Below are 14,389 nucleotides of genomic sequence, written 5' to 3'. Positions count from 1 at the left end.
TTTGTTGAGAGAAGACGGTAAAAAGTTAAAGAATGTTGACACGGGGCACGGTGGCGCACGCCTGTAATCCCAGCACTTTGGGAGGCCAAGGTGGGTGGATCACGAGATCAGGAGATCGAGACCATCCTGGCTAATATGGTGAAACCCCATCTCTACTAAAAACACAAAAAATTAGCTGGGCGTGGTGGCATGCGGCTGTAGTCCCAGCTACTCGGGAGGCTGAGGCAGGAGAATCGCTTGAACCTGGGAGGTGGCGGTTGCAGTAAGCCGAGATCGCGCCACTGCACTCCAGCCTGAGTGACACAGCGAGACTCCGTCTAAAAAAAAAAAAGTTGACAAAATTAAAATATTTTGTTATGGAATTGTATGTGGTGTTAAAGGTTTTGTTTGTGAAATGTATGTATTAAAAATAAAATTTCAGAGTAATTACTTTCATGTTGTTTCATAGTGTATGATTCATTTTCCTAGTGAGTTGGTAAGCTTTGTGAGAGCACTGGTGTGTCTTTTTACATCTTTTGAACCTCCCTAATATACTTAGCATGGCACTTCCTATAGTGGGCAGCCCAAAGTGTTTGTAATGTAAAAGAGAACCCTCCAACCCTGATGCACTGACTTTTAATCTGCTATTATTAATAATAAGGCAGCACTAGAAGTATCTCTCTGAACCAAATGTACATAAACAAAGACTGTTCCAGGGTTAGAAGTGGGAATGGGGAGGGAGGTGGGAAAAAGCTCACTTTACCAAGAAGATTGTTAATCCTATTTTTAAACAAGACAATTCTGCAAGTTACTTCCTGGAGCCCTGTCTTTGTTGATAGCTAGTGCAGAACAGATCAGGTACATGTTGGGTTAAATAAAAAGAACATAGAGATTCATATATTTGGGTACATTGGGGCAGGAGTTTCGAGAGCAAATTACAGAGTTAAACACATGTCTTAGGAAGCCTTTCCTTGCACTTAGTAGAAGCCACACTGCATAGGCATAGAGTAGTCATTTTCCCATTTCTTGGTCAAAGAAACAGTCCGATTTTAATTGGCAAAGTGTGGGGAAAAGAAAGATCAGACTGTTACTGTGTCTATATAGAAAGAAGTAGACATAAGAGACTCCATTTTGTTCTGTATTTGAGATGCTGTTAATCTGTAACCCTACCCCCAACCCTGTCCTTGCAAGAGACATGTGCTGTGGTGACTCAAGGTTTAACGGATTTGGGGCTGTGCAGGGTGTGCTTTGTTAAACAAGTGCCCGAAGGCAGCTTGCTGGTTAAAACTCACCACCATTCTCTTAATCTCAAGTACCCAGGGACACGTACACTGTGGAAGGTCGCAGGGACCTCTGCCTAGGAAAGCTAGGTATTGTCCAAGGTTTCTCCTCATGTGATAGTCTGAAATATGGCCTCGTGGGAAGGGAAAGACCTGATTGTCCCCTAGCCTGACACCCGTGATGGTTTAACATATGCAAGTCAATAAATGTGGTACACCACATAAACAGAATTAAAAACAAAGATCACATTATCATCTCAATAGATGCAGAAAAAGCATGTGACAAATCCAGCATTTCTTTATGATTAAAACTCTCAACAAAATCGCATACAAGAGACATGCCTTAATGTAATAAAAGCCATCTATGACAAACCCACAGCTAACATAATACTGAAAGTTGAAAGCATTCCCTCTGAGAAATGAAACAAGACAAGGATGCCCACTGTCACTACTCCTCTTCAACACAGTACTGGAAGTCCTAGCCAGAGCAGTCAGAAAGAGAAAGAAATAAAGGGTATCCAAATTGGTAAAGAGGAAGTCAAACTGTCACTGTTTGCTGATGATATGATTATTTACCTCAAAAACCCTAAAGACTCCTCTAGAAAGCTCCTAGAACTGATAAAAGAATTCAGCAAAGTTTCCAGATACAAAATTAATGTACACAAATCAGTAGCTCTTCTAAACACCAACAGCAACCAAGCAGAGAATCAAATCACGAACGCAACCCCTTTTACAATACAAAAAAATGAAGTACTTAGGAATACACCTAGCCAAGGAGGCGAAAAAACTCTACAAGGAAAACTACAAAACACTGCTGAAAGACATCATAGATGACACAAACAAATGGAAACACATCCCATGCTCATGGATGGGTAGAATCAATATTGTGAAAATGACCATACTGCCAAAAGCAATCTACAAATTCATCACAATCCCCATCAAAAAACCACCATCATTCTTCACAGAGTTAGAGAAAACAATTCTAAAATTCATATGGAACTAAAAAAACAGTCTGCATAGCCAAAGCAAGACTAAGCAAAAAGAACAAGTCCTGAGGCATCATATTGCCTGACTTCAAACTATACTTTAAGGCCACAGTCACCAAAACAGCATGGTACTGGTATAATAATAGGCACACAGACCAATGGAACAGAATAGAGAACTCAGAAATAAACCCAAACACTTACAGCCAACTGATCTTCAAGAAAGCAAACAAAAACACAAAGTGGGGAAAGGACACCCTTTTCAACAAACAGTGCTGGGATAATTGGCTAGTCACATGTAGGAGAATGAAACTGGATCCTCATCTCTCACCTTACACAAAAATCAACTCAAGATGGATTAAAGACTTTAAGACCTGAAAATAAAAATTCTAGAAGATAACATTAGAAAAACCCTTCTAGAAATTGGCTTAGGCAAGGATTTAATAACCACGAACCCAAAAGCAAATGCAATAAAAACAAAGATAAATAGCTGGGACTTAATTAAACTAAAGAGCTTTTGCACAGCAAAAGAATCAGTCAGCAGAGTAAACAGACAACCCACAGAGTGGGAGAAAATCTTCACAATCTATATATCTGACAAAGGACTAATATCCACAATCTACAACAAACTCAAACAAATCAGTAAGAAAAAAACAATCCCATTAAAAAGTGGGCTAAGGACATGACTAGACAATTCTCATAAGAAGATATACAAATGGCCAATGAACATGAAAAACTGCTCAACCATCACTAATGATCAGGGAAATGCAAATCAAAACCACAATATGATACCACCTTACTCCTACAAGAATGGCCATAAACAAAAAAATCAAAAAAAAGTAGATGTTGGTGTGGATGTGGTGATCAGGTTACACTTCTGCACTGCTGGTGAGAATGTAAACTGGCACAACCACTATGGAAATCAGTGTGGAAATTCCTTAAAGAACTAAAAGTAGAACTACCATCTGACCCAGCAGTCCCACTACTGGGTATCTACCCAGAGGAAAAGAAGTCATTGTACGAAAAAGATACTTGCACAGGCATGCTTATAACAGCACAATTTGCAATTGCAAAATCAAGGAACCAACCCAAATACTCATCAATCAACAAGTGGATAAAGAAACTGTGGAATATACATATATATACACACACACGATGGAACACTGCTCGGCCATAAAAAGGAATGAATTAATGGCATTCACAGTGACTTGGATGAGATTGGAGATTATTATTCTAAGTGAAGTAACTCAGGAATGGAAAACCAAACATCATAGGCTCTCACTGATATGTGAGAGCTAAGCTATGAGGACGCAAAGGCATAAGAGTGATACAATGGATTTTGGGGACTTGGGGGGAAGGTTGGGATGGGGGTGAAGGATAAAAGACTACAAATAGGATGCAGTGTATACTGCTCAAGTGGTGGGTGCACCAAAATCTCACAAATCACAACTAAAGAACTTATGCAACCAAACACCATTTGTACCTCCATAACCTATGGAAAAATTTAAAAAATAAATTAATTAAAATAAAGGTGGAGAGGCAAAGGTTATAGGCAAAGTCATAAATTGATACATGGGGCCTACATATTGGTCTGACCTAAACAGGCAAGACATCTAGAAGCAGGGGGGCTGCAGGTTATAGGTGGATTTAAAGATTTTTTGATTTCTGATTGGTTAAGGAAGTGAAGCTTTATCTAAAAATTTGGGATCTGCAAAAAATAATGTTAGTTCTGGCTCATAGGCATGACCTTCTCCAGGCCCCTGAGAAATGTACAGTAGTCAGAGTTTAGTCTTGAGCTTCCCCTTATCTGAAGTCCACGTGCCAACAGATCTGTTTGGTGTGGGGGGTCCAGGTTTTTGAGAAACAACTCAGAGACATATGTTCAGATTTTGTCTTTGGTTCTTACAGAAAATAAGACATCTGTTTTAACCTTTTTGGCTATTGTTTTAAGCTATTATTTTGTTGTTGTTATTAAGTTGCTCGTTTGCTTGTTTTTTTCCCCGGAGACGTAGTTTCATCCTTGTTGCTCAGGCTGGAGTGCAATGGCATGATCTTGGCTCACTGCAACCACTGCCTCCCTGGTTCAAGCAATTCTCCTACCTCAGCCTCCCAAATTGCTGGGATTACAGGCGCCTGTCACCACACTAGGCTAATTTTTGTATTTTTAGTAGAGACAGGATTTCAACATGTTGCCCAGTCTGGTCTCAAACTCCTGACCTCAGGTGATCTGCCCGCCTTGGTCTCCCAAAGTGCTGGGATTACAGGCTTGAGCCACCTTGCCTGCCTGCTCATTTGCTTTTTAAGGCTACTTAGGTAGGTGCCTGGAATTGTTTTAACGAACCCAAGATTTTTCTTTCTTTTTTTTTTAAATTTTTGTGCTTGAGAAGGGCCCGCAGGCTCCTATAAGCAGTCCCTGTTCTGTCTCAATTTGACTGGTTTCTTAAATCCAGAACTGCAGTGGAACTCCAGAGGAGATATAACACCTTTATAACCTTGATTTGTAAAGAAAACATAGAACTAGAAGAGTAGATCTGAGAAACAAACAAGGAGAGCTTTGTGATTGCCACAGCCTATGACCTTGAAAGAGTTTCCAGGCTTCAGGGCAGGGAGAGGTTGCACAGGCAGAGCCCAGCAGACTCCCTGAGTAGAGGAGGCTGAGCTTCTGAGCTGAGCTTCTGGGGAGACAGGGCTGCCCAGAGTTCATGAGAAAGTTCTGGAGGGGAGCAAGCTGCACAGAGGCGATTGTGGAAAGTGCCATGAACAGTCAGCAAAGTACTAATAAGCAAGCGTTGAGGAAACTACCTATACATGGTCCACTGTGGATGAACCTCAAAATAATTATGCTGAATTAAAGAAAACAGATTTTTTTTTTTTTTTTTTTTTTTTGAGACGGAGTCTCGCTCTGTCGCCCAGGCTGGAGTGCAGTGGCCGGATCTCAGCTCACTGCAAGCTCCGCCTCCCGGGTTTACGCCATTCTCCTGCCTCAGCCTCCCGTGTAGCTGGGACTACAAGCGCCCGCCACCTCGCCCGGCTAGTTTTTTATATTTTTTAGTAGAGACGGGGTTTCACCAGGTTAGCCAGGATGGTCTCGATCTCCTGACCTTGTGATCCGCCCGTCTCGGCCTCCCAAAGTGCTGGGATTACAGGCTTGAGCCACCGCGCCCGGCCAGAAAACAGATTTTTTTTAAAAGAGTGCATAACTGTATACTTCCATTTATACCATTTATATAAGATATTAGAAAAAGCAACGAATCCATAGTGCCACAAAGCTGATCAGTGATTGAAGGGGGTGGGGGTTGGAGGGTGACAGGAAGGGAGGAGCATGAGGGAAAGACTGCACTTGAATACAAATAAATTTTTGGGAGTGATGAATATGTTCCTTATCTTGATTAAGGAGATATGGTTCACAGATTTTTACCTATGTCAAAACTTACTACATTGTATACTTTAAGTACATGTAGTTTGTCAGTTATACTCCAGTAAAGCACTTTTTTAAGACTGCATTTAAAAATAATACATGTTGAGCATTCCAAATCCAAAATCTGAAATGCTCCAAAACATGAAACAAGGAAATGCTCATTGGAGTAATTTGGATTTCAGATCTTCAGATTAGGGATGCTCAACTAGTATGTCTTCTCCAAATATTCCAAAAAAAAAAAAAAAAAAAAAAATCTTAAATTTGAAACAATTCTGGTCCTAAGCATTTTAGATAAGGGATCATCCTGTACAAATAAAAAACAGAGCTCGGGCATGGTGGCTCATGCCTGTAATCCCAGTACTTTGGGAGGCTGGGGCGGGTGGATCACGAGGTGAGGAGTTTGAGACCGGCCTGACCAACATGTGAAACCCCGTCTCTACTTAAAAAAAAAAAAAAAGAAAAAAATACAGGGTAGGCTGGGCATGGTGGCTCATGCCTGTAATCCCAGCACTTTGGGAGGCCAAGGTGGGTGGATCACCTGAGGTGTGGAGTTTAAGACCAGCCTGGCCAACATGGTGAAACCCCGTCTCTACTGAAAATACAAAAAAATTAGCTAGGCATGGTGGCGCATGCCTGTAGTCCCAGCTACTCGGGAGACTGAGGCCGGAGAATCACTTGGACCCAGGAGGCGGAGGCTGCAGTGGGCCGAAATCGTGTCACTGTACTGCAGCCTGGGCAACAGAGTGAGACTCTGTCTCAAACAAAACAAAACAGGGCGGAGCAAGATGGCCGAATAGGAACAACTCCAGTCTCCAACTCCCAGCGCGAGCGACACAGAAGACCGGTGATTTCTGCATTTTCAACTGAGGTACTGGGGTCATCTCACTAGGGAGTGCCGGACAATCGGTGCTGGTCAGCTGCTGCAGCCTGACCAGCGAGAGCTGAAGCAGGGCGAGGCATCGCCTCACCTGGAAGCGCAAGGGGGAAGGGGATCCGTTTTCCTAGCCAGGGGAACTGAGACACACAACACCTGGAAAATCGGGTAACTCCCACCCCAATACTGCGCTGTAAGCATACAGGCATTCCAGGAGAATATATCCCACACCTGGCCGGGAGGGTCCCACGCCCACGAAGCCTCCCTCACTGCTAACACAGCAGTCTGCCGCGATCTATCGGCAAGGCAGCAGCGAGGCTGGGGGAGGGGCGCCCGCCATTGCTGAGGCTTAAGTAGGTAAACAAAGCCGCTGGGAAGCTCGAACTGGGTGGAGCTCACAGCAGCTCAAGGAAGCCTGCCTGTCTCTGTAGTCTCCACCTCTGGGGACAGCGCACAGCTGAAGACCAACAGGGGAAGTAGCGGGAGCCGGTGCAGACGCGAACAACTCTGTCTGACAGCTTTGGGGAGAGCCGCGGATCTCCCAACGCGGAGGTTGAGATCTGAGAACGGACAGACTGCCTGCTCAGGTGTGTCCCTGACCCCTGAGTAGCCTAGCTGGGAGAAATCCCCCACTAGGGGCAGTCTGACACCCCACACCTCACAGGGTGGAGTACACCCCTGAGAGGACACTTCCAAAGGAAGAATCAGACAGGTACACTCGCTGTTCAGCAATATTCTATCTTCGGCAACCTCTGCTGCTGATACCCAGGCAAACAGGGTCTGGAGTGGACCTCAAGCAATCTCCAACAGACCAACAGAGAGTCCTTCTGACTGTCAGAAGGAAAACTATCAAACAGGAAGGACACCTATACCAAAACCCCATCAGTTCGTCACCACCATCAAAGACCAGAGACAGATAAAACCACAAAGATGGGGAAGAAGCAGGGCAGAAAAGCTGGAAATTCAAAAAATAAGAGCGCATCTCCCCCTGCAAAGGAGCGCAGCCCATCACCAGCAACGGATCAAAGCTGGTCAGAGAATGACTTGGACGAGAGGAGAGAAGAAGGCTTCAGTCCATCAAACTTATCAGAGCTAAAGGAGGAATTACGTACCCAGCGCAAAGAAACTAAAAATCTTGAAAAAAGAGTGGAAGAATTGACAGCTAGACTCATTAATGCAGAGAAGATCATAAACGAAATGACAGAGATGAAAACCATGACACGAGAAATACGTGACAAATGCACAAGCTTCAGTAACCGACTCGATCAACTGGAAGAAAGAGTATCAGCGATTGAAGATCAAATGAATGAAATGAAGCGAGAAGAGAAACCAAAAGAAAAAAGAAGAAAAAGAAATGAACAAAGCCTGCAAGAAGTATGGGATTACGTAAAAAGACCAAATCTACGTCTGATTGGGGTGCCTGAAAGTGAGGGGGAAAATGGAACCAAGTTGGAAAACACTCTTCAGGATATCATCCAGGAGAACTTCCCCAACCTAGTAGGGCAGGCCAACATTCAAATTCAGGAAATACAGAGAACGCCACAAAGATACTCCTCCAGAAGAGCAACTCCAAGACACATCATTGCCAGATTCACCAAAGTTGAAATGAAGGAAAAAATCTTAAGGGCAGCCAGAGAGAAAGGTCGGGTCACCCACAAAGGGAAGCCCATCAGACTAACAGCAGATCTCTCGGCAGAAACTCTACAAGCCAGAAGAGAGTGGGGGCCAATATTCAACGTTCTTAAAGAAAAGAATTTTCAACCCAGAATTTCATATCCAGCCAAACTAAGTTTCATAAGTGAAGGAGAAATAAAATCCTTTACAGATAAGCAAATGCTTAGAGATTTTGTCACCACCAGGCCTGCCTTACAAGAGACCCTGAAGGAAGCCCTAAACATGGAAAGGAACAACCGGTACCAGCCATCGCAAAAACTTGGCAAAATGTAAAGACCATCGAGGCTAGGAAGAAACTGCATCAACTAACGAGCAAAATAACCAGTTAATATCATAATGGCAGGATCAAGTTCACACATAACAATATTAACCTTAAATGTTAATGGACTAAATGCTCCAATTAAAAGACACAGACTGGCAAACTGGATAAAGAGTCAAGACCCATCAGTCTGCTGTATTCAGGAGACCCATCTCACATGCAGAGACATACATAGGCTCAAAATAAAGGGATGGAGGAAGATCTACCAAGCAAATGGAGAACAAAAAAAAGCAGGGGTTGCAATCCTAGTCTCTGATAAAACAGACTTTAAACCATCAAAGATCAAAAGAGACAAAGAAGGCCATTACATAATGGTAAAGGGATCAATTCAACAGGAAGAGCTAACTCTCCTAAATATATATGCACCCAATACAGGAGCACCCAGATTCATAAAGCAAGTCCTTAGAGACTTACAAAGAGACTTAGACTCCCATACAATAATAATGGGGGACTTCAACACTCCGCTGTCAACATTAGACAGATCAACGAGACAGAAAGTTAACAAGGATATCCAGGAATTGAACTCATCTCTGCACCAAGCGGACCTAATAGACATCTATAGAACTCTCCACCCCAAATCAACAGAATATACATTCTTCTCAGCACCACATCGCACTTATTCCAAAATTGACCACATAATTGGAAGTAAAGCACTCCTCAGCAAATGTAAAAGAACAGAAATTATAACAAACTGTCTCTCAGACCACAGTGCAATCAAACTAGAACTCAGGACTAAGAAACTCAATCAAAACCGCTCAACTACATGGAAACTGAACAACCTGCTCCTGAATGACTACTGGGTACATAACGAAATGAAAGCGGAAATAAAGATGTTCTTTGAAACCAATGAGAACAAAGATACAACATACCAGAATCTCTGGGACACATTTAAAGCAGTGTGTAGAGGGAAATTTATAGCACTAAATGCCCACAAGAGAAAGCAGGAAAGATCTAAAATTGACACTCTAACATCACAATTAAAAGAACTAGAGAGGCAAGAGCAATCACATTCAAAAGCTAGCAGAAGGCAAGAAATAACTAAGATCAGAGCAGAACTGAAGGAGATAGAGACACAAAAAACCCTCCAAAAAATCAATGAATCCAGGAGTTGGTTTTTTGAAAAGATCAACAAAATTGACAGACCGCTAGCAAGGCTAATAAAGAAAAAAAGAGAGAGGAATCAAATAGATGCAATAAAAAATGATAAAGGGGATATCACCACTGACCCCACAGAAATACAAACTACCATCAGAGAATACTATAAACGCCTCTACGCAAATCAACTAGAAAATCTAGAAGAAATGGATAATTTCCTGGACACTTACACTCTCCCAAGGCTAAACCAGGAAGAAGTTGAATCCCTGAATAGACCAATAGCAGGCTCTGAAATTGAGGCAACAATTAATAGCCTACCCACCAAAAAAAGTCCAGGACCAGATGGATTCACAGCTGAATTCTACCAGAGGTACAAGGAGGAGCTGGTACCATTCCTTCTGAAACTATTCCAATCAATAGAAAAAGAGGGAATCCTCCCTAACTCATTTTATGAGGCCAACATCATCCTGATACCAAAGCCTGGCAGAGACACAACAAAAAAAGAGAATTTTAGACCAATATCCCTGATGAACATTGATGCAAAAATCCTCAATAAAATACTGGCAAACCGGATTCAGCAGCACATCAAAAAGCTTATCCACCATGATCAAGTGGGCTTCATCCCTGGGATGCAAGGCTGGTTCAACATTCGCAAATCAATAAACGTAATCCAGCATATAAACAGAACCAAAGACAAGAACCACATGATTGTCTCAATAGATGCAGAAAAGGCTTTTGACAAAATTCAACAGCCCTTCATGCTAAAAACGCTCAATAAATTCGGTATTGATGGAACGTACCTCAAAATAATAAGAGCTATTTATGACAAACCCACAGCTAATATCATACTGAATGGGCAAAAACTGGAAAAATTCCCTTTGAAAACTGGCACAAGACAGGGATGCCCTCTCTCACCACTCCTATTCAACATAGTGTTGGAAGTTCTGGCTAGGGCAATCAGGCAAGAGAAAGAAATCAAGGGTATCCAGTTAGGAAAAGAAGAAGTCAAATTGTCCCTGTTTGCAGATGACATGATTGTATATTTAGAAAACCCCATCGTCTCAGCCCAAAATCTCCTTAAGCTGATAAGCAACTTCAGCAAAGTCTCAGGATACAAAATTAATGTGCAAAAATCACAAGCATTCTTATACACCAGCAACAGACAAGCAGAGAGCCAAATCAGGAATGAACTTCCATTCACAATTGCTTCAAAGAGAATAAAATACCTAGGAATCCAGCTTACAAGGGATGTCAAGGACCTCTTCAAGGAGAACTACAAACCACTGCTCAGTGAAATCAAAGAGGACACAAACAAATGGAAGAACATACCATGCTCATGGATAGGAAGAATCAATATCGTGAAAATGGCCATACTCCCCAAGGTTATTTATAGATTCAATGCCATCCCCATCAAGCTACCAATGACTTTCTTCACAGAATTGGAAAAAACTGCTTTAAAGTTCATATGGAACCAAAAAAGAGCCCGCATTGCCAAGACAATCCTAAGTCAAAAGGACAAAGCTGGAGGCGTCACGCTACCTGACTTCAAACTATACTACAAGGCTACAGTAACCAAAACAGCATGGTACTGGTACCAAAACAGAGATATAGACCAATGGAACAGAACAGAGTCCTCAGAAATAATACCGCACATCTACAGCCATCTGATCTTTGACAAACCTGAGAGAAACAAGAAATGGGGAAAGGATTCCCTATTTAATAAATGGTGCTGGGAAAATTGGCTAGCCATAAGTAGAAAGCTGAAACTGGATCCTTTCCTTACCCCTTATACGAAGATTAATTCAAGATGGATTAGAGACTTAAATGTTAGACCTAATACCATAAAAACCCTAGAAGAAAATCTAGGTAGTACCATTCAGGACATAGGCATGGGCAAGGACTTCATGTCTAAAACACCAAAAGCAACGGCAGCAAAAGCCATAATTGACAAATGGGATCTAATTAAACTAAAGAGCTTTTGCACAGCAAAAGAAACTACCATCAGAGTGAACAGGCAACCTACAGAATGGGAGAAAATTTTTGCAACCTACTCATCTGACAAAGGGCTAATATCCAGAATCTACAAAGAACTCAAACAAATATACGAGAAAAAAACAAACAACCCCATCAAAAAGTGGGGAAAGGATATGAACAGACATTTCTCAAAAGAAGATATTCATACAGCCAACAGACACATGAAAAAATGCTCATCATCACTGGCCATCAGAGAAATGCAAATCAAAACCACAATGAGATACCATCTCACACCAGTTAGAATGGCAATCATTAAGAAGTCAGGAAACAACAGGTGTTGGAGAGGATGTGGAGAAATAGGAACACTTTTACACTGTTGGTGGGATTGTAAACTAGTTCAACCATTATGGAAAAGAGTATGGCAATTCCTCAAGGATCTAGAACTAGATGTACCATATGACCCAGCCATCCCACTACTGGGTATATACCCAAAGGATTATAAATTAGTCTACTACAAAGACACATGTACACGTATGTTTATTGCGGCACTATTCACAATAGCAAAGACTTGGAATCAACCCAAATGTCCATCTGTGACAGACTGGATTAAGAAAATGTGGCACATATACACCATGGAATACTATGCAGCCATAAAAAAGGATGAGTTTGCATCCTTTGTAGGGACATGGATGCAGCTGGAAACCATCATTCTTAGCAAACTATCACAAGAACAGAAAACCAAACACCGCATGTTCTCACTCATAGGTGGGAACTGAACAATGAGATCACTTGGACTCGGGAAGGGGAACATCACACACTGGGGTCTATCATGGGGAGGGGGGAGGGGGGAGGAGGGAGGGATTGCATTGGGGAGTTATACATGATATAAATGATGAATTGATGGGTGCTGACGAGTTGATGGGTGCAGCACACCAACATGGCATAAGTATACATATGTAACAAACCTGCACGTTATGCACATGTACCCTAGAACTTAAAGTATAATAAAAAAAAAAAAAAAAAAAAAAAAATATTACATATACAAAAAAAAAAAAAAAAAAAAAAAAAAACAAAACAAAACAAAACACAGAGTAGCCTCCCTCTCAGGGTTGTTCTGAGAAAGTGAATGGAGGGGAGCAAGCCCAGATAACCACTTTGCAACTCTTTCCCAGTTCAGACTATCTTTACCAAGATTCTTGATGTTCCAAGGTGTTTTTCAGTTTTATAGATGTGTTGCTAGGATCTATGTGGTCAATTAATGCTCTTGATATAACTTTATGCAATTTTGTATTTTAGGACTCATGAATCAAGCAAGCAAACGTGAAAAATGGATTAAGGCTGATGCCCCAAAAGGCACTGTAAGTTTTAGAAGGCAAAGCTGGTTTCAGTCTCTGAAACTGCAAGACTAAGACTAATTTGATTTGGATTTATGATTTTTAACAATGATTCGCAGATCTGTGACTACAAAAATGTAAATCCCACCATTCATATAAAGGTTGAAAACAACAAATTGAGAATGAATACTGGTGAACTGTTTTGGGAGGCTTTTTCAAAATGTGTACTTTGCTATTGTATTCATTTTCTACTGCTGTATAATAAATTACCACAAATTTAGCAGCATAAAATAATACTCATTTACAGCTCACAGTTGTGTAGGCCAAGAGCCCAGTATGTCTAGGTTCTCTGCTCAGGGAATCACAAGGCTAGAATCAAGATTTTGGCCAGGCTGAGTTCTCATGTGGAGTCTCTGGGAAGAAATCTACTTCCAACTTCATTCAGATTATTGGGAAAATCCGATTCCTTGTGACTGAATGACTGAGGTCTCCATTTTCTTGCTGGCTGTCAGCCAGCAATCACTCTAAGCTTCTAGAGGCCACCCACATGCCTTCTCATGTTGCCCCTCCATCTTCAAGCCAGCAGTGATGCACTGAGTTCTTCTCATGCTTTGAATATCTGACTTCTTCTGCAACCAGCTGGAAGAATATATACTTTTAAAGGGCTCACTCGATTAGGTCAGGCCCACCCAGGATAACCTTCGTTTTGCCATATAATGTAACATTCATAGGAGTGATGGCCCATCACATTCAGTTTCCACTCCCACTCAAGGGAAGGAGATTATACAAAGGCATCCATCATGCGGGGTCAATTAGCTTAGAATTCTTTATAATGTAGCTCTCACATGACAGGTTTTCTACTTACTACCTCTTATGGCATCAATGTAAATTTAAGCTGTAAATAACAAACACATGGAGGGGCGGAGCAAGATGGCCGAATAGGAACAGCTCCAGTCTCCAACTCCCAGCGCGAGCGACACAGAAGACCGGTGATTTCTGCATTTTCAACTGAGGTACTGGGGTCATCACACTAGGGAGTGCCGTACAATCGGTGCTGGTCAGCTGCTGCAGCCCAACCAGCGAGAGCTGAAGCAGGGCGAGGCATTGCCTCACCTGGGAAGCACAAGGGGGAAGGGAATCCCTTTTCCTAGCCAGGGGAACTGAGACACACAACACCTGGAAAATCGGATAATTCCCACCCCAATACTGCGCTTTAAGCAAACGGGCACACCAGGAGATTATACCCACACCTGGCCGGGAGAGTCCCACGGCCACAGAGCCTCCCTCATTGCTAGCACAGCAGTCTCTGATCTAACCGAAACTGCAGCAGCGAGGCTGGGGGAGGGGCGCCCGCCATTCCTGAGGCTTAAGTAGGTAAACAAAGCCGCTGGGAAGCTCGAACTGGGTGGAGCTCACAGCAGCTCAAGGAAACCTGCCTGTCTCTGTAGACTCCACCTCT

General features: G+C 42.3%; 1 protein-coding gene across 1 annotated transcript in view; it reads left to right on the top strand.

Annotated features, from left to right (window-relative positions):
* FAM185A (family with sequence similarity 185 member A) overlaps positions 1-13,926 on the top strand; it is a 64,972-nt gene extending 51,046 nt beyond the window's left edge. The window contains exon 8 of the mRNA XM_030932546.1: positions 12,893-13,926. Coding sequence (XP_030788406.1) covers positions 12,893-13,005 — 113 coding nt within the window. The 3' untranslated portion in view covers positions 13,006-13,926. The remainder of the gene's footprint in view (positions 1-12,892) is intronic.
* The last annotated feature ends 463 nt before the right edge of the window (positions 13,927-14,389 follow it).

Source organism: Rhinopithecus roxellana, chromosome 6 (genome assembly GCF_007565055.1).
Source record: "Rhinopithecus roxellana isolate Shanxi Qingling chromosome 6, ASM756505v1, whole genome shotgun sequence".
In the NCBI taxonomy this organism is placed as follows: domain Eukaryota; kingdom Metazoa; phylum Chordata; class Mammalia; order Primates; family Cercopithecidae; genus Rhinopithecus; species Rhinopithecus roxellana.
Note: the sequence above shows the minus strand (reverse complement) of the source record. Positions and strands in the feature narration are given on the sequence as shown.